General features: G+C 40.7%; 1 protein-coding gene across 1 annotated transcript in view; it reads right to left on the bottom strand.

Moving 5' to 3' along the window:
- KNTC1 (kinetochore associated 1) overlaps nt 1-21,152 on the bottom strand; it is a 113,116-nt gene that overhangs the window by 79,562 nt on the left and 12,402 nt on the right. Inside the window, exons 3-19 of the mRNA XM_038762895.1 lie at nt 20,050-20,170; nt 19,391-19,506; nt 18,823-18,895; nt 12,031-12,108; nt 11,661-11,695; nt 8,892-9,002; nt 7,755-7,845; nt 7,095-7,147; nt 6,747-6,862; nt 6,506-6,563; nt 6,062-6,160; nt 4,466-4,506; nt 4,277-4,342; nt 3,990-4,065; nt 3,090-3,215; nt 2,851-2,940; nt 1,957-1,998 (exon numbers count right to left, since the gene is read on the bottom strand). Coding sequence (XP_038618823.1) covers nt 1,957-1,998; nt 2,851-2,940; nt 3,090-3,215; nt 3,990-4,065; nt 4,277-4,342; nt 4,466-4,506; nt 6,062-6,160; nt 6,506-6,563; nt 6,747-6,862; nt 7,095-7,147; nt 7,755-7,845; nt 8,892-9,002; nt 11,661-11,695; nt 12,031-12,108; nt 18,823-18,895; nt 19,391-19,506; nt 20,050-20,170 — 1,392 coding nt within the window. The remainder of the gene's footprint in view (nt 1-1,956; nt 1,999-2,850; nt 2,941-3,089; nt 3,216-3,989; nt 4,066-4,276; nt 4,343-4,465; nt 4,507-6,061; nt 6,161-6,505; nt 6,564-6,746; nt 6,863-7,094; nt 7,148-7,754; nt 7,846-8,891; nt 9,003-11,660; nt 11,696-12,030; nt 12,109-18,822; nt 18,896-19,390; nt 19,507-20,049; nt 20,171-21,152) is intronic.

Genomic DNA, 21,152 nt, shown 5'->3' with positions numbered 1-21,152 from the left:
CCCTTTTTCCTCTCCTCCTCCCTATCCCCCCGCCCTACCTCCTTCCCTTCCCCACAGCACCTGTACGTTTGTACAGCTTACTCTATTTTACTTGTACATATTTACTATTCTATTTATTTTGTTAATGATGTGCATCTAGCTTTACTTCTATTTATTCTGATGACTTGACAACCGTCCACACATTTTGCTTTGTTGTCTGTCTCCCCCTTCTAGACTGTGAGCCCGTTGTTGGGTAGGGGCTGTCTCTATATGTTGCCAACTTGGACTTCCCAAGCACTTAGTCCAGTGCTCTGCACACAGTAAGCGCTCAATAAATACGATTGAAAGAATGAATGAAAGTAGTTGTTTCATAGTGGTTTCTCCTCCTGGCTACAGAATTCAAGATATTTTTTCAATAAGGCAATCTCCTGATGAAAGCCAAACAACTGGGGCCCCGGGATTCCTTGATGATACCACACCACCAGATTTCCAGTATCACTAACAGAGGAGCTTTCACTGTCTTCCTGGATTATGCCAAGACCTAGAAATGGCCTGGGGAGGAGTCGTCTAAGGAAAAAAAATTACCGATGCCCAGATAGCAACTCAAGGCAGAATGAGTTGCCATTTCTGGAGCTGATCTGGAGCAGTGACCTTGGGTCTAACCCAAATGAAATTGCCCAAAGAGCTACAGTAACCAAGGGGGGAACCCAGCCTACTTGTTCCCTTCTCTTCCTCAGTGCCATTTCACTCCAGATTGCAATCTCCTGCCTTGGGGAAGAGTAGCTGGCTACATTTTATTTAGCACCGTGCTGAGACGCAGCTCAGGAAGTGGACAGTGGATTAGAGAAAGGCAAGACAATAATTATAAGGAGTTTACTTCCTAGATTTATCAAATAGAGTTGACACAGAAAGTGTTCTATTCTATCCTATTGTGTTTCCCTAATAATAATAATAATAATGTTGGTATTTGTTAAGCGCTTACTATGTGCCAAGCACTGTTTTAAGCGCTGGGGTAGATACAAGGTAATCAGGTTGTCCCACATGGGGCTCACAGTCTTAATCCCCATTTTACAGATGAGGGAACTGAGGCCCAGAGAAGTTAAGTGACTTGCCCAAAGTCACACAGCTGACAAGTGGCAGAGCCGGGATTTGAACCCCTGAGCTCTGACTCCAAAGCCCGGGATCTTTCCACTGAGCCACGCTGCTTCCCCTAAGAGATTAGGTTAATAGGAAAGGGCCTTGGAGTCAGAGGACCTGAATTCTAATCCCACCTCCACCACTTGTCTGCTCTGTGACTTTGGGCAAGTCATTTAACTTCTCTGAACTTCAGTTATAATAATAATAATAATGATGGTATTTGTTAAGCGCTTACTATGTGCAAAGCACAGTCATCTCATTTCTAAAATGGGGATTAAGACTATGAGTCCCATGGGGGATTTAGACTGTGTCCAACCTGATTAGCTTGTATCTAACCCAGTGCTTAGTACAGTACCTGGCACATAGTAAGTGCTTAAATTATATTTAAAAAAATTAAACCAAATCCCTAGTCATCTTTCTGGGCAATAGAATACAATAAAATTCATAATTCATGGGATCCCAGATGTACAAAACATTTCTTACATATTATTATTATTAAGTGCTTTGAGTCATTTCCGATTCATAGTGACTCCATGGATATATTTTCTCCAGAACGTCCTGTCTTGTGCCATAATCCATAACCTAAAGGTCCTTCCGTTATCGTTGTTATGGTCTCTATCCATCTAGATGCTGGTCTGCCTTTTCCACATTTTTTCCCTGGACTTTTCCTAGCATTAGTGCCTTCCCCAGAGAACCAGTCCTCCTGATTATGTGTTCAAAATATGCTAATCTAAATTGAGTCATTTGGCAAGTCAATAAAATACCCGTCATACTTAAACACACTCTACATTTAAAAAAGCATTAAAGATTTTACACAAAAATAATTTTAGGTTTCATTACCTCAGTTAAGACGTCTGAAATGGGATCTTCTTTCTTCAAAATCTAAGATAAAGTAAATAGATGAAAGGGATAATTGCTGTTTTTACTGTTTATGCCACCCTAGGTTTCTGATGTTTCCCTGGACTTAAATTACCAGAGGCTATATTTCCCAAAAGTCCTGGAAGTACACTCCCATTCCTAGCCACTTCATCTGAGAGCAGGAAGCAAAAGAGACTGTGAGCCCGCTGTTGGGTAGGGACCGTCTTTATATGTTGCCAACTTGTACTTCTCAAGCGCTTAATACAGTGCTCTGCACACAGTAAGCGCTCAATAAATATGATCGAATGAATGAATGAATGAAAAAGAGAAACAAGGAAAGAGGCAGAGAACGTGCCTACCAACTTTGTTATATTGAACTCTCCCAAGCGCTTACTAGTGTTCTGCATACAGTAAGTGCTCAATAAATATGATTGATTGAAAGTGTGTGAGACGTCTTTCAGACAAAATGGGCGCCAAGTACATAACTGCAAAGAATGGAGAAGGATTTGCCTCCATGTTAGATATTCTAGCTATTTCTTAACCATCTCTCTCTCTTTCTCTCTCACCCACATACACACGAAAATGTAGAAATTCCAACTGTAAATGGAATGCACGCCAGTCCCAATCAAAAACAAACCAAGAATGATTGAATTATTCACAGCATCCACATTCAATTAAAGTAACTTTATCAACCAAACAATATAACAAAATGAATGATTAAATTTGTTTGTATCCACTTGTTTTACTATTTTGCCAGGCAAGAGAGTAACATTACCACTGATCTCTATCTTAGGATCATTTTAATTATCCTTTTTTCAAAGACTGCAAAAAAAGCTACTCATATTCAAATGCACAAGTTGATTTATAAAAACTCACTCTGATTTTGGCGTAATTTAGCATTTCCTGTGTTGTATCATAGGTTGGCCATTGAGCTTTCATGCAGTAATTTACCACAAACTCATCATCCTGTTTTTCATTTTAAAAGCGGTGATGGAGGGAGAGGAAAAAAAAAGAAAAGAAATTACTGGGCCTTATATGACATTTGAAATCCAACACAAAGTATCTCATATATAGAGTATGCAGACTATCAACTCAATGCAATCCAAAGAACATGCCTGGATTTTACGTAAATTCTCTTTAGCTTCTTCCACAAGCTCTTGACATGTACTTTGTCTACCAACAGCCACTGAAGATGAAGCCAATCTCTCCAAAATAGCATTTGATTTTACTTTGTACACAAGCTGCAAGAGAAAGAGCTATAATGTTTACCCATGTTAACTGCTTAAGGAACTGAGGCTCAATTCAAGCTCTTTTGCATGTCTCTTCCTGCAAACAGGGACCAAATCATCCTGTGTTTGGTTCTTAACAGATCTTCTCTTTCCAGAAAAGGCCTTGGAGTAGCCAGAGATTTGGGAAAAAAGGTAAGCGAGGACAGTCTAGTTGCTTTGAGAAAGTACAAAAACAACATCTGAAAGCCTAAAGGCACAATCTGTTTCAATCAGGATTATCTAGTTGTTGGCATTCATGCTTCCTAGTGTAGTAGTAACGAGATTTTAAATACAAGTTTACATGAATCATCATTCCTAAATTTCCAAACTCCTAGGGCCCTATAGCACCTAGAAATACTACCATCAGTGTCTCTTTCTATGCCTCAAATACTCGATCAAATTTTCCTTATAAACATGCATCTTCTGGGTTTGATTGCAATTCCAGGACAAGGATGTATTTCAAAGATTACCAGTGGTACGCATTTGAAGTTCCTCTCCACAGAAGAAGAGAATAAAACCTCAAGAAGTTCATGACGGGTTTGGATACATTCAGACAAGCAGTCCATAGGACTAGGAGGGAAAGTTGAGGATATAAAGGGAAAAAGTTAAGGATGTTAAGCAACATTCACCCTCAAATTTAGGGATGTGTCTAGGAAGGTCATCCTGTTACAACTGGCAGAACTAATCTATCGGACTGGATGATCTACTGATCTGATCCTGCTGAGACATTTCTCAAGTTCTTAGTACCTCAATATCCAATCCAAACTGAATAGCAAAATTTTCAGCTTCAGCAAACTTGCGCTTGTGAAGAAGGCGACTTAACCTGGAAAATTGAGAGAGCAAAGGAAAGTCAGTCAATTGCTGCGAGCTTATCGTGTACAGAGCACTGTACTAAGCACTACGGAGAGCATAACGGACATATTCCCGGCCCACAATGATCTTATGGTCTAGAGGAATGGAAGTGAAATATGCACTGTCTGTGGAATTTATTTCTCACCCAAAGGAACTTCAAATTTTAAAAATGGAAAACTTACCGATTTTCTGGCAAGGCTTCTGTCAGACATCTCAGTACCAATACGGACACAGAGCTTTCAGATGACCTACCAAATAACCAGAATAATCCTTAGAAATGAGCTATCAATACAGTGTTGCCGAGAACCGAATGAAGAAGTTGGGACAGTGACATTCACAACCGATCTGGCAAACTAGATAAGATTACATACTTATCATTTTCATAAATTCCTTCCAAAAGATAAATTGTATCCTGTAAGGATAGGAAAGAGAAGAAGAGAAATTCAGATTTCGTTACCCATGAAAAATGTCCCTCCCGCCTGCAAGCCAGGAATTTCTGAAGCTAACTACAAACCTAACCCTCCACACATTTCCCTGGGAGCTATCGCCGTTGCAGCCCCTGCAACAGTGAAGAGGTGCTTCTTCCATAACTTCCCAAATGCTCCGAGGTGTCACCTCTTTGCAAGTTCTAAATGAATAAAATAGCTGGAAAATGGGAGAAAAATGAGCACCCACTCTAATGTTGTTTTAACTAGCTCTTTCCAAACATCCTAAATACCCAAAATCTCCTTTCTTTCGTCCCATAGAATATGTGAGAGATCAGCTCCTGATAAGAAAGAAGAGACATGCCTCCCTCCAACCCCACCCCTACTTTCTAGAGTGGAATTAAGTCTTGGGCAAACTCCCCAAGAATTAGTAAATATTTTTATTACATACCACCATCCTGATCCATGCACTTGTATAACGGTTAGACTACTGTACCATCTCACTGTTTTTTCTGCTTCCAGGCTCCCCAGTCTCTTTTTAGTCTATACTACACACTCCTGTCCATAACAAAGTCTTGAAATACAATCTGGCACATATCTCTCCCCACTCCTCAGAAAGAACTGTCATTGCCTATCCATCTTCTTCCACATCAAGCCAAAATTCCTCACAACTGGCTTCAAGCCTCTTTTCACTACTCCCCATTTTGCACTCTTTACTCCTCCACAAACTCTCCTTTTAACTGTAGTACCCCCCCCTTTTAAATATCTTGCCCCCAACATCTCACTCAAGCTGTTCCTCCAGCCTGGAACTTCTGCCCACCCCAATCTTTCAAACCAACATTTCTCCATATCTTTAAAGTCCTCCTAAAGTTCCACTTTCCCCAAGAAGTCCTTCCCAATTACCCAACAGCCATCCTTAGCACTTAGGAACATACATATTATTTGTATATTCGATTATTTATTCTGTTCTCTTATCCTAATGTTTATAGACCCTCAAGTCAAATCCTTGTTCTTTTTCCTGCTTCCACCATTTTAAATCTTTTTGTCTGTCTCCTCCAAAAGATTGAGGTTGGGAACATATATCTTCTTTTACACTTTTATGCTCCTTTTATGCATTTGTTATGCATAATTTTATGAATTTTATGCATTCATTTTATTCTTTTATATATCATTTATACTCCCCAGGCATTTTGTACAGCAACTGGTGCTCAGTAGGAGCTCAATAAATACCACTGATTGCTTCTTTTTTTTTTAACCTAGAATCCAGCTTGATGTTATTTTATTGTCTGACACACCCAGCAGTTCGTTACTGGCCAAATAGCTGAAATTGTATATGTACTTATTGCATTCATTTTATTCTTTTATATATCATTTATACTCCCCAGGCATTTTGTACAGCAACTGGCGCTCAGTAGGAGCTCAATAAATACCGCTGATTGCTTCTTTTTTTTTAACCTGGAATCCAGCTTGATGTTATATTATTGTCTGATACACCCAGCAGTTCGTTACTGGACAAATAGCTGAAATTGTATATGTACTTACTGTACTGACTCCACTTTTAACCAGTGAAGCAACATCAGATACTTGCAAAGAATATAGCAGGTTCATTGTTGGCAGTGAATAAACCATAAGGTACCTCATCTAGGAGAGGAAAAAAAGGCAATAGAACAATTTCAGTTTTCAAACAAAAATCAAAATTTACTGGTCTTAAGTTTGGGAATGCAGCAAACTTAAGAGATGTGCTCCTAAAACCTGATGTTCTACAGTACATACCTACCGATATTCTTTGTACACGCAGTCAAATCTTCATATTCTCAAATTTGTCATTAGTCTGTATTTATAAAAGTTCCTATAATCCTACTTCAACCAAGGTGACTTGATTTATGAAAATTATTTTATCAAAAAGAAAAAGTAATTTGAGGGCCTATCCATGTTTTTCAGAAGGATCAAAGTACAACTGGAATTAGGAAATTGAAATATTTGTACCTGTTTATCATTAGGCGTAGTCAGAGCTATAAGTTTGAGATTTGAGGTAATTCCTTGCCTAGAAGAAAAAAGTCCCACATTAAGAGTAAGGTACCAAATATTCACCTTCTGAAGAGTGATGTCTCATTTTAAAGAGGTTCAAATGGCTTATAGGTGGAACAGATCACTTCTCCTAAATTGTCACTTAATTCCTTCACGGTCTCTAACTTGTATTAAGATAAAGTACCAAACTTTCATTTACCAAGTAACTGAAGAGGGTGAATCTGCCTCTGTAGTTAGAAGAAATTCTTCTATATGAACTGAAGGCCAATTCCAAATGGGAGTTAGAGTGTAAGCATCCCATAAGCTCAGAACGTTCTACAAAAAGTTAGAAAATATTTGCCTGAATTATACACTTGTTAAAATGGATTTGTTTAAAAACAATCTAGGGTGCTTTAATCAAATTTATTGTAGGAAAGTAGTATACATTCCAAGTTTCTTAAAAATAAAGCCATCTTTTTACATAAATTTTCTATTCACAACTAGACTTACAGTCAGTATCCCAATTGTAAAACTGTATAAAAACAAACCAGAGTGCCTGGAAACATACCTCAGTATCCAAAATAAAAAGCATATTGTCTATCAGCTGGAATTTCTTTGCACCTACAAAAGAAAACAATTCAAAACATGTGATTTTATTTGGAGATTAAATGCATTATATCTCAAATGGGACATTTTCCACACATTTTGTAATTAACTCCCTTTTAGATATAAGTATGACTTTCAGCAAGTCTTATTACATCACATATTAATGACATTTTACCATTAAATAATCATGAAAGCTAGATTGACTATTCTAACGTGAGAAAGCTTCATCCTTGGCCTAAGACTTCACAAATCAATTAGTATTGGCTGCAGGAACAAGCAGACACCCACAAAAAAAAAACAGTAATGACTTTTTTCTGGCCCTTCCTCCTAATTTTAGATGAGTTCAAGAGTGGTCCATGAAATGGAAATCAAAACAATGGATCTGGGTGGATCAAAGTGGAATAATCAAATTTTGGACTAATGATCTCAGGAAAAAACATATATATATATCTATATATCTATATACATCTAGATATATAGATATATATATATACACATCTAATAGATATAGATATACACACAGACACACACTCACATTTTTCTTTATAATCCCATTGAGAGTATTTTTCATTTGCTAATAACTACAAAAACAATCGTGTGTCACTGGGTTTTTTCATCTTACCTTTAATCATACTTGAATCAGTAAGACTTTTAACAGTCACCAGTTTATGAGAATCCTGCTCCCATTTTGAGAGTACACAATCACCAGTGCCCTGGAGGAAGAAGATACTATACATTATCATTCATAAATTTGTTTCATAATACTGAAGTTTTCTAGAAATCAGGCATGTCCGTCTCAGTTTTTAACCATGGCCCTCAGAGTACACTTAAAATTCCATTTAAATAAAATTAGTGCTTCCATTTCCAGGAAATTTTTTTTTTTAATTTTAGCGTGGAGGAGGAATTCAATCTCCCACTCAAAACCAAAAGAATCACACAAACACAAGGTTGTGGAGCGCCTCTCTGAAAACTTCCTTTAAAATGTAGAAAGCGCTTATTCCTAGCTGGCTTGACTACAGACTTGGTTAGTGAGCAAAGACATCTCCATTTTCCCCTTCACCCCTCTGATTCTGGGATTTTAGGTCCGAAATGATATTTGCTTTAAAAAGTATATTCCATTTGGAAATTAGAGAAGAAAAATAATAGATTGGCAAAAACTTAAGGCCCTACTAAAACAGAAAAAGCGTTCATATCAATACCAGTGTCCATTAGTTTGTGTTATTCAAAGATAAACACTCTCATCACTATATGCCAACCGTACTGTTATACTTTCACCTTTAAAACTTTCCCTGTGATCTCTGCACACACACAAAAATAATTGAATTCATTCATTCAGTCGTATTTATTGAGCGCTTACTGTGTGCACAGCACTGTACTAAGCGCTTGGGAAGTACAAATTGGCAACATATAGAGACGGTCCCTACCCAACAATGGGCTCACAGTCTAGAAGGGGGAGACAGACAACAAAACAAAACATGTGGTCAGGTGTCAAGTCATAAGAATAAATAGAAGTAAAGCTAGATGCACAGGATGGTATGGGATCAATTTTAAATATAAATCTTGAAAGGATTTTGCCCTAGATTGTGAAATATAATGATTAAATTAGCCTAAAGAGATGCTCTTTACCTTACTAAAGGTAGGGCATAAAGTCTTTATAATTCCTCATAATTACAGAGCTGCTGTACAAAATTGCAACATTTACTTCCAGGCATTAAAAAGTTACAGAAAAGTGTAATATGTTAGGAAAACAAATAATCACCCCAATTATCATTTGGATTTCACTTGTTAAGTCACCAATCACAAAATTGAGGCAACCGGAGGTATGATAATTTTCCGTGGAAATAAAACAGGTTTTAACACGTCCTTGTAACTGGAAAACAAAAAGAAATATTTACCTTCATTAAAAGCGGCACATTAGGACGGCACAGTGTTTTTTAAAAGCTTTGAAATTGAAATAAAGAATTGAAAGTCGCAACATGGAATAGTGGATAGAGCATAAACCTGGGAGTCAGAATGTTATGGGTTCTAATCCCGGTTCCACCGCTTTCATTCATTCATTCAATCGTATTTATTGAGCGCTTACTGTGTGCAGAGCACTGTACTAAGCGCTGGGGAAGTACAAGTTGGCAACATATAGAGACGGTCCCTACCCAACAACGGGCTCACAGTCTAGAAGGGGGAGACAGACAACAAAACAAAATATATTAACAAAATAAAATAAATAGAATAGTAAATATGTACAAGTAAAATAAATAGAGTCATAAATCTGAACAAACATATATACAGGTGCTGTGGGGTGGGGAAGGAGGTAGGGCGAGGGGGGATGGAGGGGGGGAGGAAGGAGGGGGCTCAGTCTGGGAGTCACTTAACTTCTCTGTGACTCAGTTACCTCATCTGTAAAATGGGGATTGAGAGTGTGAGCCCCACATGGGCCAGGGACTGTGTCCAACCTGATTTGCTTGTATCTACCCCAACGCATAGTATAGTGCCTGGCACCTAGTAAGCGCTTAGCCATTATTTTACAGAAGCAGCATGGCTTAGTGGAAAGAGATGGGATTGGGAGTCAGAGGTCAGGGGTTCTAATCCCGGTTTCCATCACTTGTCAGCTGTGTGACTTTGGGCAAGTCACACTTCTCTGTGCCTCAGTGGCCTCATCTGTAAAATGGGGATTAAGACTGTGAGCTCCTCATGGGACAACCTGATAACCTTGCATCTATCCTATCTTTGCATCTACTTAACTTTGCATCTATCAGGCTCTTAGTACAGTGCTGTACACACAGTAAGCACTCAATAAATACAACTGAATGAATGAATGAATCCTAGCACTTAGAACAGTGCTTGGCACTTAATTATTATTATTATTATTATTATTATCATCATCATCATCAATCGTATTTATTGAGTGCTTACTGTATGCAGAGCACTATACTAAGCGCTTGGGAAGCACAAGTTGGCAACATATATTATATTATTAAATAAGTGTGCTGCAGAACCACAGTGCTGAATGTACTGCAAACTTTCATTACAATTCAATTATTACTAAGATATTGTCACCACACAACCTCACCCAGTGGATTAGAAGCAGCGTGGCTCAGTGGGAAGAGCACGGGCTTTGGAGTCAGAGGTCATGGGTTCGAATTCCGGCTCTGCCACCTGTCTGCTGTGTGACCTTGGGCAAGTCATTTAACTTCCCTGAGCCTCAGTTACCTCATCTGTAAAATGGGGATTATGACTGTGAGCCCCACGTGGGACAACCTGATCACCTTGTATCCCCCCAGCGCTTAGAACAGTGCTTCGCACATAGTAAGGACTTAACAAGTGCCATTATTATTATTATTATTATTATTATTATTATTGGCACAGAAAGAGTAACATCATTAGCTTAACCCTTCCCTCCAACATTTTGAGCAGCTGTAGCTAGCTTGCCTCCTTCTTTGGAGTCAAAAAAGGAAAAGAAGAGGCCAAGATGGTGGCTCCAATTCTTGCCCCTTCAGGAAGGAGGAGGAAGGTGATGAGTCCTCCAAGGCTGCACTATGTGGCAGAGGCCCCTTAAGGGGAAGAATTACACTGTCCACTCAGGTGGCCCGGGAGGAGAGTGGCTACCAATGGATACCAGTGGCTACCAATCAATCTGCGCATCAGGCAAAAACTCCTCACCCTGGGCTTCAAGGCTGTCCATCCCCTCGCCCCCTCCTACCTCACCTCCCTTCTCTCCTTCTCCAGCCCAGCCCGCACCCTCCGCTCCTCCGCCGCTAATCTCCTCACCGTACCTCGCTCTCGCCTGTCCCGCCATCGACCTCCGGCCCACGTCATCCCCCGGGCCTGGAATGCCCTCCCTCTGCCCATCCGCCAAGCTCGCTCTCTTCCTCCCTTCAAGGCCCTGCTGAGAGCTCACCTCCTCCAGGAGGCCTTCCCAGACTGAGCCCCTTCCTTCCTCTCCCCCTCGTCCCCCTCTCCATCCCCCCCATCTTACCTCCTTCCCTTCCCCACAGCACCTGTATATATGGATATATGTTTGTACATATTTATTACTCTATTTTACTTGTACATATCTATTCTATTTATTTTATTTTGTTAGTATGTTTGGTTTTGTTCTCTGTCTCCCCCTTTAAGACTGTGAGCCCACTGTTGGGTAGGGACTGTATATGTTGCCAATCTGTACTTCCCAAGCGCTTCCTACAGTGCTCTGCACATAGTAAGCGCTCAATAAATACGATTGATGAGGAGGAGGAGAGGGTTCACTGGGGATGGTACAGGGGCTGGAATTTTGGAGATACAACCAAACCAGGATCTTTAGTAATGAAACTAGAGTGGATGCTCTTCAAGGTGAGGGATCATTAATACTTAATCCATCGAATTCTTCCAAGCGCTCAGTAAGACTACCAACTGACTGACAACTGCAGTGGCAGCAGCCATGGCCGAGACTGGGAAAAGCTGGAAGTGATTCTGGCACTGAGGAAGGAGAGTACGCCACAGTAGCAGATCAAACAAAGGTGAGACAGTGGTTGGTTCTACGTATAAACATTACCTCTTTCGCCATATTAAGGTCCATCTTCTGAATTGCTATGTTAAAAAGCAGAAAACAACCCATCACAATGAAAACGTGTACAAAAACAACAACATAAATATCTAAGACAGCTATAATCCACACTGAATGGTAACCTGTTATTGTGGACAGAACACAAGAACAAAAGTCTGCAGATGTACTTAATTTTCAACATTGCTGATTCAGCGTTAATATTGGCTACGTGACAATCTCGTACAGTACGAGAATTTCAACGACTTAAAACCTAAGCAAATATTCTTAGTAATTTTTTTCAGAAAGATTCAACTCTAAAGGTTTAAGTTTGCCTAAGTACAAAAATCTTTAATTTTTTTATGCATGAATTTGTAGCTACCTTTCTGAATTTCTCCAAGATGAAGGTCCATAATGCAAAAGAATCCATCTCTTGTAAGAAGGAAAACATGATAGAGCCCTGTCAAAATATATTTAAAGAAATGTCGTTTGATTGTAAGGAACATAGATAAATAATTTAGCCCAAATGTAACTTGTATTTATCAATCGGTGGTATTTATTGAGCACTTACTGTGTTCAGAACACTGCATTAAATGCTTGGGGGAATAAAATACACCAGAGTTGAAACATACGTTCACTTCCCACAAGTAGCGTACTGTACAGAGGGGGAGAGGCAGCTCATGCCCACTAATTCACTCAAACTCAATCCCGTTCCTCCCACAAAATTTCTCTCCTAATCGACGGTACTGATTGAGTGCCTACTAAGTGCTAGGCATGGTAAGTACTGAACACTTAAGAAAGAACCACAGTCACAAGACAAGCTCCCAGTTCTCAAAGAGCGTACAGTTTAAAAGGGAAAAACAAAAAAGATCTTTTATCTACCCCAACCCTTAGTACATGCCTGACATACAGTAAGTGTGTAAAAAATACCATTAAAAAATATATGTATTTACAGAGGGGAAAGCCCAGGTGAACAAGGATAAAGCAGTAAGAAGTACAAACCTATCAGGATAATACAACTGTAGAAGTGCTTGAATATACAGATAAATAAAAAAGAAACTATACATTTGAAAGGCTACTCTACAATAAATAGTGGAATTTGTAAGCATTGTTAAGCACCTTCTTGTCATTTCTGCATATATTTTGGGGAAAGGATTTTCTCCCTAAAGGAAAATTCTTCCTAACCTGAATCAGCCGCGATAAATTCAACACTTATAAGGGATCATTTCTGGAGCTGGGAACCATTAGTTCCAATTTAGAGCCTACCCTAGAAGAGTCATCTACCTGATTTGACTAAGTATACTTTCCAAACTTGTGCCCTAATCTGGTTGATTTAATTGACTTTTGTCCTTTTTTCCTTCCTCCTTCATAGGAGAAAGAGTACAAGGGGGAGTGAGGAAAAGGAAAATAGTGAAATTAGAGGCATGCCTCATTCTCGCCTGTCCCACCATCGACCCCCGGCCCACGTCCTTCCCCTGGCCTGGAATGCCCTCCCTCCACACATCCACCAAACCAGCTCTCTTCCTCTCTTTAAAGCCCTGCTGAGAGCTCACCTCCTCCAAGAGGCCTTCCCAGACTGAGCCCCCTTTTTCTTCTCCTCCTTCCCATCCCCTCATCTGCCCTACCTCATTCCCCTCCCCACAGCACTTGTATATATTTGTACAGATATTACTCTATTTTACTTGTAAATATTTACTATTCTATTTATTTTGTTAATGATGTGCATATAGCTCTAATTCTATCTATTCTAATGATTTTGACACCTGTCTACTTGTTTGGTTTTGTTGTCTGTCTCCCCCTTCTAGACCGTGAGCCCATTGTTGGTTAGGGACCATCTCTATATGTTGCCAACTTGGACTTCCCAAGCGCTTAGTACAGTGCTCTGCACACAGTAAGCGCTCAATAAATACAATTGATGATGATGATAGTAAGTGCTCAATAAATACGACTGAATGAATGAATGAATGAATTGGAGGAGCAGCAAGGCCTAGTGGATAAAAGCATGGGCCTGATAGTCAGAAGGACCTGAGTTCTAATCCCCCCTCCATCACTTGCCTGCTGTGTGACCTTGGGCAAGTCACTTACTTTCCCTGTACCTCAGTTTCCTCAACTGCAAAACAGGATTCAATGCCCATTCTCCCACCTATTTGGACTGTGAGCCTCAGGTGGGACAGGGACTGCAATAGGTTGATTGACTTGTATCTACCCCAGTGCTCAGAACAGGGCTCAACACATAATACCATAAAAAAAATTTCAACCTTTTCAGGAGTAACCCACCCTCTCTTGACCCCACCTCACCTTCTAGTTATCGTCCCATATCCCTCCTACCATTCCTTTCCAAACTCCTTGAACGAGTTGTCTACACTCGCTGCCTAGAATTCCTCAATAACAACTCTCTCCTCGACCCCCTCCAGTCCGGCTTCCGTCCCCTTCATTCCACGGAAACTGCCCTCTCAAAGGTCACCAATGACGTCCTGCTTGCCAAATCCAACGGCTCCTACTCTGTCCTAATCCTCCTCGACCTCTCAGCTGCCTTTGACACTGTGGCCCACCCCCTTCTTCTCAACACGTTATCTGACCTTGGCTTCACAGACTCCGTCCTCTCCTGGTTCTCCTCTTACCTCTCCAGTCGTTCTTTCTCAGTCTCTTTTGCAGGCTCCTCCTCCCCCTCCCATCCTCTCACTGTGGGGGTTCCCCAAGGTTCAGTGCTTGGTCCCCTTCTGTTCTCGATCTACATGCACTCCCTTGGTGACCTCATTCGCTCCCACGGCTTCAACTATCATCTCTACGCTGATGACACCCAGATCTACATCTCTGCCCCTGCTCTCTCCCCCTCTCTCCAGGCTCGCATCTCCTCCTGCCTTCAGGACATCTCCATTTGGATGTCTGCCCGCCACCTAAAGCTCAACACGTCGAAGACTGAACTCCTTGTCTTCCCTCCCAAACCTTGCCCTCTCCCTGACTTTCCCATCTCTGTTGACGGCACTACCATCCTTCCCGTCTCACAAGCCCGCAACCTTGGTGTCATCCTCGACTCCGCTCTCTCGTTCACCCCTCACATCCAAGCTGTCACCAAAACCTGCCGGTCTCAGCTCCGCAACATTGCCAAGATCCGCCCTTTCCTCTCCATCCCAACCGCTACCCTGCTCATTCAAGCTCTCATCCTATCCCATCTGGACTACTGCATCAGCCTTCTCTCTGATCTCCCATCCTCGTGTCTCTCTCCACTTCAATCCATACTTCATGCTGCTGCCCGGATTATCTTTGCCCAGAAACGCTCTGGGCATATCAATCCCCTCCTCAAAAATCTCCAGTGGCTACCAATCAATCTGCGCATCAGGCAGAAACTCCTCACCCTGGGCTTCAAGGCTGTCCATCCCCTCGCCCCCTCCTACCTCACCTCCCTTCTCTCCTTCTACAGCCCAGTCCGCACCCTCCGCTCCTCCACCGCTGATCTCCTCACCGTACCTCGCTCTCGCCTGTCCCGCCATCGACCCCCGGCCCACGTCATCCCCCGGGCCTGGAATGCCCCCAATCCCTCTGCCCATCCGCCAAGCTAGCTCTCTTCCTCCCTTCAAGGCCCTGCTGAGAGCTCACCTCCTCCAGGAGGCCTTCCCAGACTGAGCCCCTTCCTTCCTCTCCCCCTCGTCCCACTCTCCATCCCCCCATCTTACCTCCCTCCCTTCCCCACAGCATCTGTATATATGTATATATGTTTGTACATATTTTTTTACTCTATTTATTTATTTATTTAATTTATTTGTACATATCTATTCTATTTATTTTATTTTGTTAGTATGTTTGGTCTCTGTCTCCCCCTTTTAGACTGTGAGCCCACTGTTGTGTAGGGACTGTCTCTATATGTTGCCAATTTATACTTCCCAAGCGCTTAGTACAGTGCTCTGCACATAGTAAGCGCTCAATAAATACGATTGATGATGATGATGATGAGTAAGGAAACTGAACACCAACAATTGTACAGGAAGGCTACTATTTCTCTGAGCACTGGTCTTTACTATTACAGTACAAGAAAGAAAAAGAGGAGCGCTTACCTTTCTATACAATTGCTTGGGTTTCAGGGATTAAAAAATAATAATTTGATGCCAGAGATAAAAATAGTAATAATGGTATTTGTTACACACTTACTATGTGCCAGGTACTGTAACAAGCACTGGGGTGGAAACAAGCAAATCGGGTTGGGCACGGTCCCTGTTCCACGTGGGGCTCACAGTTTCAATCCCCATTTTACGGATGAGGTAACCGAGGCACAGAGAAGTGAAGTGACTTGCCCAAGGTCACACAGCAACCAAGTGGCAGAGTAGTCTGTGTGGGAAGGCCAAGTCTGGCCTGTGTTTGCTTATCCTAGAAACTGGATTTAACCAGCACAAAGACTAACTTGGCTAGAGGGGCACAGGTTCCGATAATCCTGTCAGTCATTTTATTTCAGGGGTTTCAGGGTTTGGGAGGCTGAAGTAACGAGACTTGGGTGTCGCTGAAAACAGGTCAAAGTGTTTGTTCACGTGTGGCTGTCCCCTGTACAGCTCCCAGCAAGTCACAAAATCACTGCACGTGAGTTTGTAAATTCCTCTGACATCTACTTTTATTTTGTGATCTCTTGTGTTTAGTGCAGTGTTCTGCATATACTAGACCCTCAAATATTGATGTGTGGTAGAACACTGGAAAGGAGTTCTGGGCCTCTTCTGCCAATGCGGCAAGGCCAATCATCATCATCAATCGTATTTATTGAGCGCTTACTGTGTGCAGAGCACCGTACTAAGCGCTTGGGAAGCACAAATTGGCAACATATAGAGACAGTCCCTACCCAACAGTGGGCTCACAGTCTAAAAGGGGGAGACAGAGAACAAAACCAAACATACTAACAAAAGAAAATAAATAGAATAGATATGTACAAGTAAAATAAATAAATAGAGTAATAAATATGTACAAACATATATACAGGATATATACAGGATACATATATAAGGCCAATAGCAAGATCCAGGGCTGTGCAGAGAGTGAGACACGGATTCTCCCGGATTCCATGGATTCTAACCTGGTCCCAGTTTGCAGGGTAGTTTGGGGGTCTCGGAGTGCAAAAGAATAGGGAAGGGGATGAGGGGAGAAACACAGGTTTCAAATTTTGCCGTGTTCCTTTTACTTCCAATTCATCCTTCCCTCTTTAGAAAGGAGAGCTGGAGAGAACAGACTCCACGATCTTTACTTAAAAAAAAAAATCTCACCCAAATTTGTTTGGACAGAGTCCAAATCCTAACACTATAATTTCATAGTCCTTTTTGGGTTTTGAGTGGAAAAAAAAAGAGCAGGATGTGTTACGCATCATTAAAAAATAGTCTCCTGAAAGCTTCGAAACTTGGTGTTGGTTGGTTTATTTTATGCAGTGGGCGAGCAGCAGTCTGGCACCCCACAACCTGGACCTCCCCCTCCACAGGGATGCTGGAGAGTGGTCTGAAGCCCAGACCTTCTCCCTAATACTGCCGAGGTCAAACCCCAATATTCAAAAAGCTGGGACACTGTGACCGTTTGAAACACGACAGCCAAGACTGAAGCAGGGAAGAGATGCAGGATGAATCGCTAACTTCAACTACTGCGGTTTCTGTTTGGATTTAATTTTTGCTTTTTATTTTCCGCCTTCTTGGACTGTGAACGCCCCTGTGAGCCAGAGACCTTATGTGAATTACTACCCATGTAGTCTTCCTAATAATAACGGTTCAGTTCTTTGTATATTTCAAGTGCTTAATGGACTATTATTATTTGACAGAGCTAAGGTTCAAGGCACAAGTTCTAAAGGAGCTTTCAATCTAGCACAGAAAGAGCAGAACAACAGAAAACGATTACCGTAAGCTTGGGTATTTACTGAGTGCTTACTGTGTGCAGAGCATTGGGAAAGTACAATACAATGGAGTTGGTAGGCATGCCTGCCCACAATGAGTTGAGCATAAATAGATATTTTACTGGAAAACTCCTTTAAAGCAATTTGCAGCAAATGTGAGGAAGAAATGGTTTTCAGAGAGGTATACTCTCATAGTGTAACTTTACCAGTGTTGTTTGATCATTACAAATATAGGAATAATAAATGAATAGAATTGGAGATATATGTTCACCTCAGAACAAGTAAAACAGGCATTAATATAAATAAATAGAATTATAGATACATACATACGTACACAAGTGCTGTGAGGCGGGGGGAGGGAGGGAGCAGAGGAAAAGGGAGGCTTAGTCTAGGACTTAATCTGTACTGAGCACTTGGATAGAACCCAGGTCCTGAGTGCTTGCTCCCTACAGAGCATGGCTCGGTGGAAAGAGCAATCAATCAATAATCGTATTTATTGAGCGCTTACTGTGTGCAGAGCACTGTACTAAGCGCTTGGGAAGTACAAGGTGAACAAGCTAAGGAGTCAGAGGTTGTGGGTCCTAATCCCGGCTCCTCCAGTTGTCAGCTGTGTGACTTTGGGTGAGTCGCAACTTCTCTGGGCCTCAGTGATCTCATCTGTAAACTGGGGATGATGACTGTGAGCCCCACACGGGATAACCTGATTGCCTTGTATCTACCCCAGCGCTTAGAACGGTGCTTGGCACATAGTAAGCGCTTAAATACCGTCATCATCATAGGAATAATCCATTGCAAACTGCCAATTTTGCCTGAAGCCTTGTAATCTTCAGAAATTTTCCAAGGAATAATCAAATTGTCCCAAAATAGATGTTTAAAAGAATCAGGCGTTTTCCAAATGCAAAATATGACAGTGCAATAAAACTAAAATACAGAAACAAAACTCAAAAAACCTTGAAGGAAAGGAACATCAAACACACATTCCAATGAACTCTCAAAGTAGTGAGTAGCATCCTAATGAATTAGTTCAATAATGCTTTTATAGTTTAAAACTTAATACTTCACAAAACAAGTGTATTGTGAAGGGAGCAATTACAAACTTAACCAATCACTAAACCCTGCTCTTAGGATATTATTATCGCCCTTGAATTTTTAAAAAAACTAAAAAATTATGTATTTTTAATTTATTACAACAAAATGAAATTTTCACTCAGTGAGGCTAGCATAAAATTAACAGGGGAATCTAGAGGACATCTGTTTTTTCTAGCCTTGGCACTAAGATATCAAGGTTAAAAAAGAAAAAATATATATAATAAGGAAGCTCACCTTCATCATTTTTCTCTATAATAAGATCCCGATATGTACTTTGGGTTTCATCTGGGGCTTTCTGAACCAAAGCCTAATTGCAAATAAATTTTAAAAAAGCATTATTTAATATAGAATAGCACATAATTAGAAGATAATACTTTAAGGCAAATTTCCAACTGTAGCTATCAAAATTTTGCACAAAATGTATACAATTTAAGCATAAAGCAAAAGAAATTCCATAGGCAAGGTCAATAAAAATAATATTCCAAACATCTGTTAAGTCAAGATGATGGGTTATTGGCATATGAATTTTGTTTCCTGGGTGTAATTCATAAAAATTGGAAGTTCTATAAATCACAAGATGAATTAAATTAAAAGGGTATATTCCTAGGAAATATTTATCAAAAGTTTGACTTGACTGTAATTAGCCAAGCAATTGAGAAACTAATTAGGCAAGTCTGATGCTGCTTTAAGAGTTAGCACAGTTCCAGAAGAATGAACCAGATTTGTAGTTTTAAAATCTATCAATAAGCCACAAGAGATGTAAGTTAATTGATTAAGTTAAAGAACAGCAAATGGAACCTACATTAGTGAGCAAGATTTGTTTTGTTGCTACGTGAATAAGATGGAGATTTCCACTCCTCTCACCAACCAAAAGAAACTCTCCTTCTTGACATAAGCCCACTACATCCACCTGAGTACCTAAAAATTCCACAGACAAGGTAAGGTTACTTCAAGAAACTATATTAATGTACACTTCATAATCTCAGATGCCCATCAGTGTACTTCCCCTTGTAAAAAACAGGATTATTCAAATGCAAATAATTGGAGACAGGAGAAGGAAGTAAAATTTGAGGCAGCTGGGTAAGATGCAAAATTACATGAATTGGTTGTCTTAGCATTTTAATAGTGCCACCCTGTCACCATGTTACTGAAACATTTCATCTCATCTCATTGTTTTTATGGAAAACAATTTTGTTTTGTTTGATTTTGTTTTTGTGAATCAAAATAAGTTACTAAGCTGCATTAGACTGACAAATCTTGGGACACCTCTGTACTGTCAGAACCCTTAGAAAACATAACAGTAGGTGATCATTTACCATGGTACCCATTTCCTCCAAAAGTAGCTCTATTAAACATATGGCCTCCATTTACAAAAAAAGAAAAATTGTGGCAAGAATTGATCCTTTAATTACTACATTCCTTTGACTTCTCATTTATTTAACCCCAGAGAAATAAACTCACCAAACTGAAGGTGCAACCTGAGGGCCTGGCAACTACTGTCAAGAAGAGTCACTGACTGGTCAGCTATAACAGTGCATCCGTGACTTGAGTTACACGCATGTAATTGGGGATTTAATGAAACCTTGATGGGATGGAAAAAAAAATAATTCTGACATACACGACTAGATCACTTTCAAATGCACAAAAGGTAGTTACATTAAGTAGCAATGGAAACATTAACTAGCCTTGGTTTCACTGACGCTGTCCTCTCCTGGTTCTCCTCCTATCTCTCTGGTCGCCCTTTTCCCAGACTCTTCTAGACTCTTTTAGACTGTGAGCCCATTGTTGAGTAGGGACTGTCTCTATATGTTGCCATCTTGTACTTCCCAAGCACTTAGTACAGTGCTCTGCACACAGTAAGCGCTCAATAAATACGATTGATTGATTGATTCTGCGGCTCCTCCTCCTCTCCCTCTCACACTCTAACTGTGGGGATTCCTCAAGGTTCATTTTTGAGTCCCCTTCCATTCTCTACATACACCCCCTCCCTTGGAGAACTCATTTGCTCTCATGTCTAACTACCAACTCTGTGTGGACGATTTCCAAAAGTACCACTCAGTCCTGACCCCTCTTCAGGATCATATTTCCCTCTGCCTTCGGGACAACTCTACTTAGATGTCCCTTCAACACCTCAAACCTAACACATCCAAAACTGAACTCATCTTTCCTCCCAAACCTGTGATTTTCCAACCACTGTAGACATCACAATAAGCGCTCAATAAATATGATTGAATGAATCACCCTCGTTCCTGTCCCTCAAGCACATAACCTGATTGATATTTTAGGTGCATCTCTCATTTAATCATATTTACTGTTTATTGTGCACAGAGCACTGTACTAAGTGATTAAGAGAGTATTACTTAAAGTTGGTAGATATTTCCTGCCCAAAATAAGCGTACAGTATAGAAGGCTGTAACACTCATGAAATCTTGTTAGTTCTACCGTCACGACATCTCCAGAATCCACCTTTCCCTCTCCATCCAAATGGCTACCAGGCTGATCCAAGAACTTACCATATCAGCCTCCTCACTAACCTCCCTGTCTTCTGTCTCTCCCTTCTCCCA

This window comes from Tachyglossus aculeatus, chromosome 21, assembly GCF_015852505.1.
Source record: "Tachyglossus aculeatus isolate mTacAcu1 chromosome 21, mTacAcu1.pri, whole genome shotgun sequence".
Classification (NCBI taxonomy): domain Eukaryota; kingdom Metazoa; phylum Chordata; class Mammalia; order Monotremata; family Tachyglossidae; genus Tachyglossus; species Tachyglossus aculeatus.
Note: the sequence above shows the minus strand (reverse complement) of the source record. Positions and strands in the feature narration are given on the sequence as shown.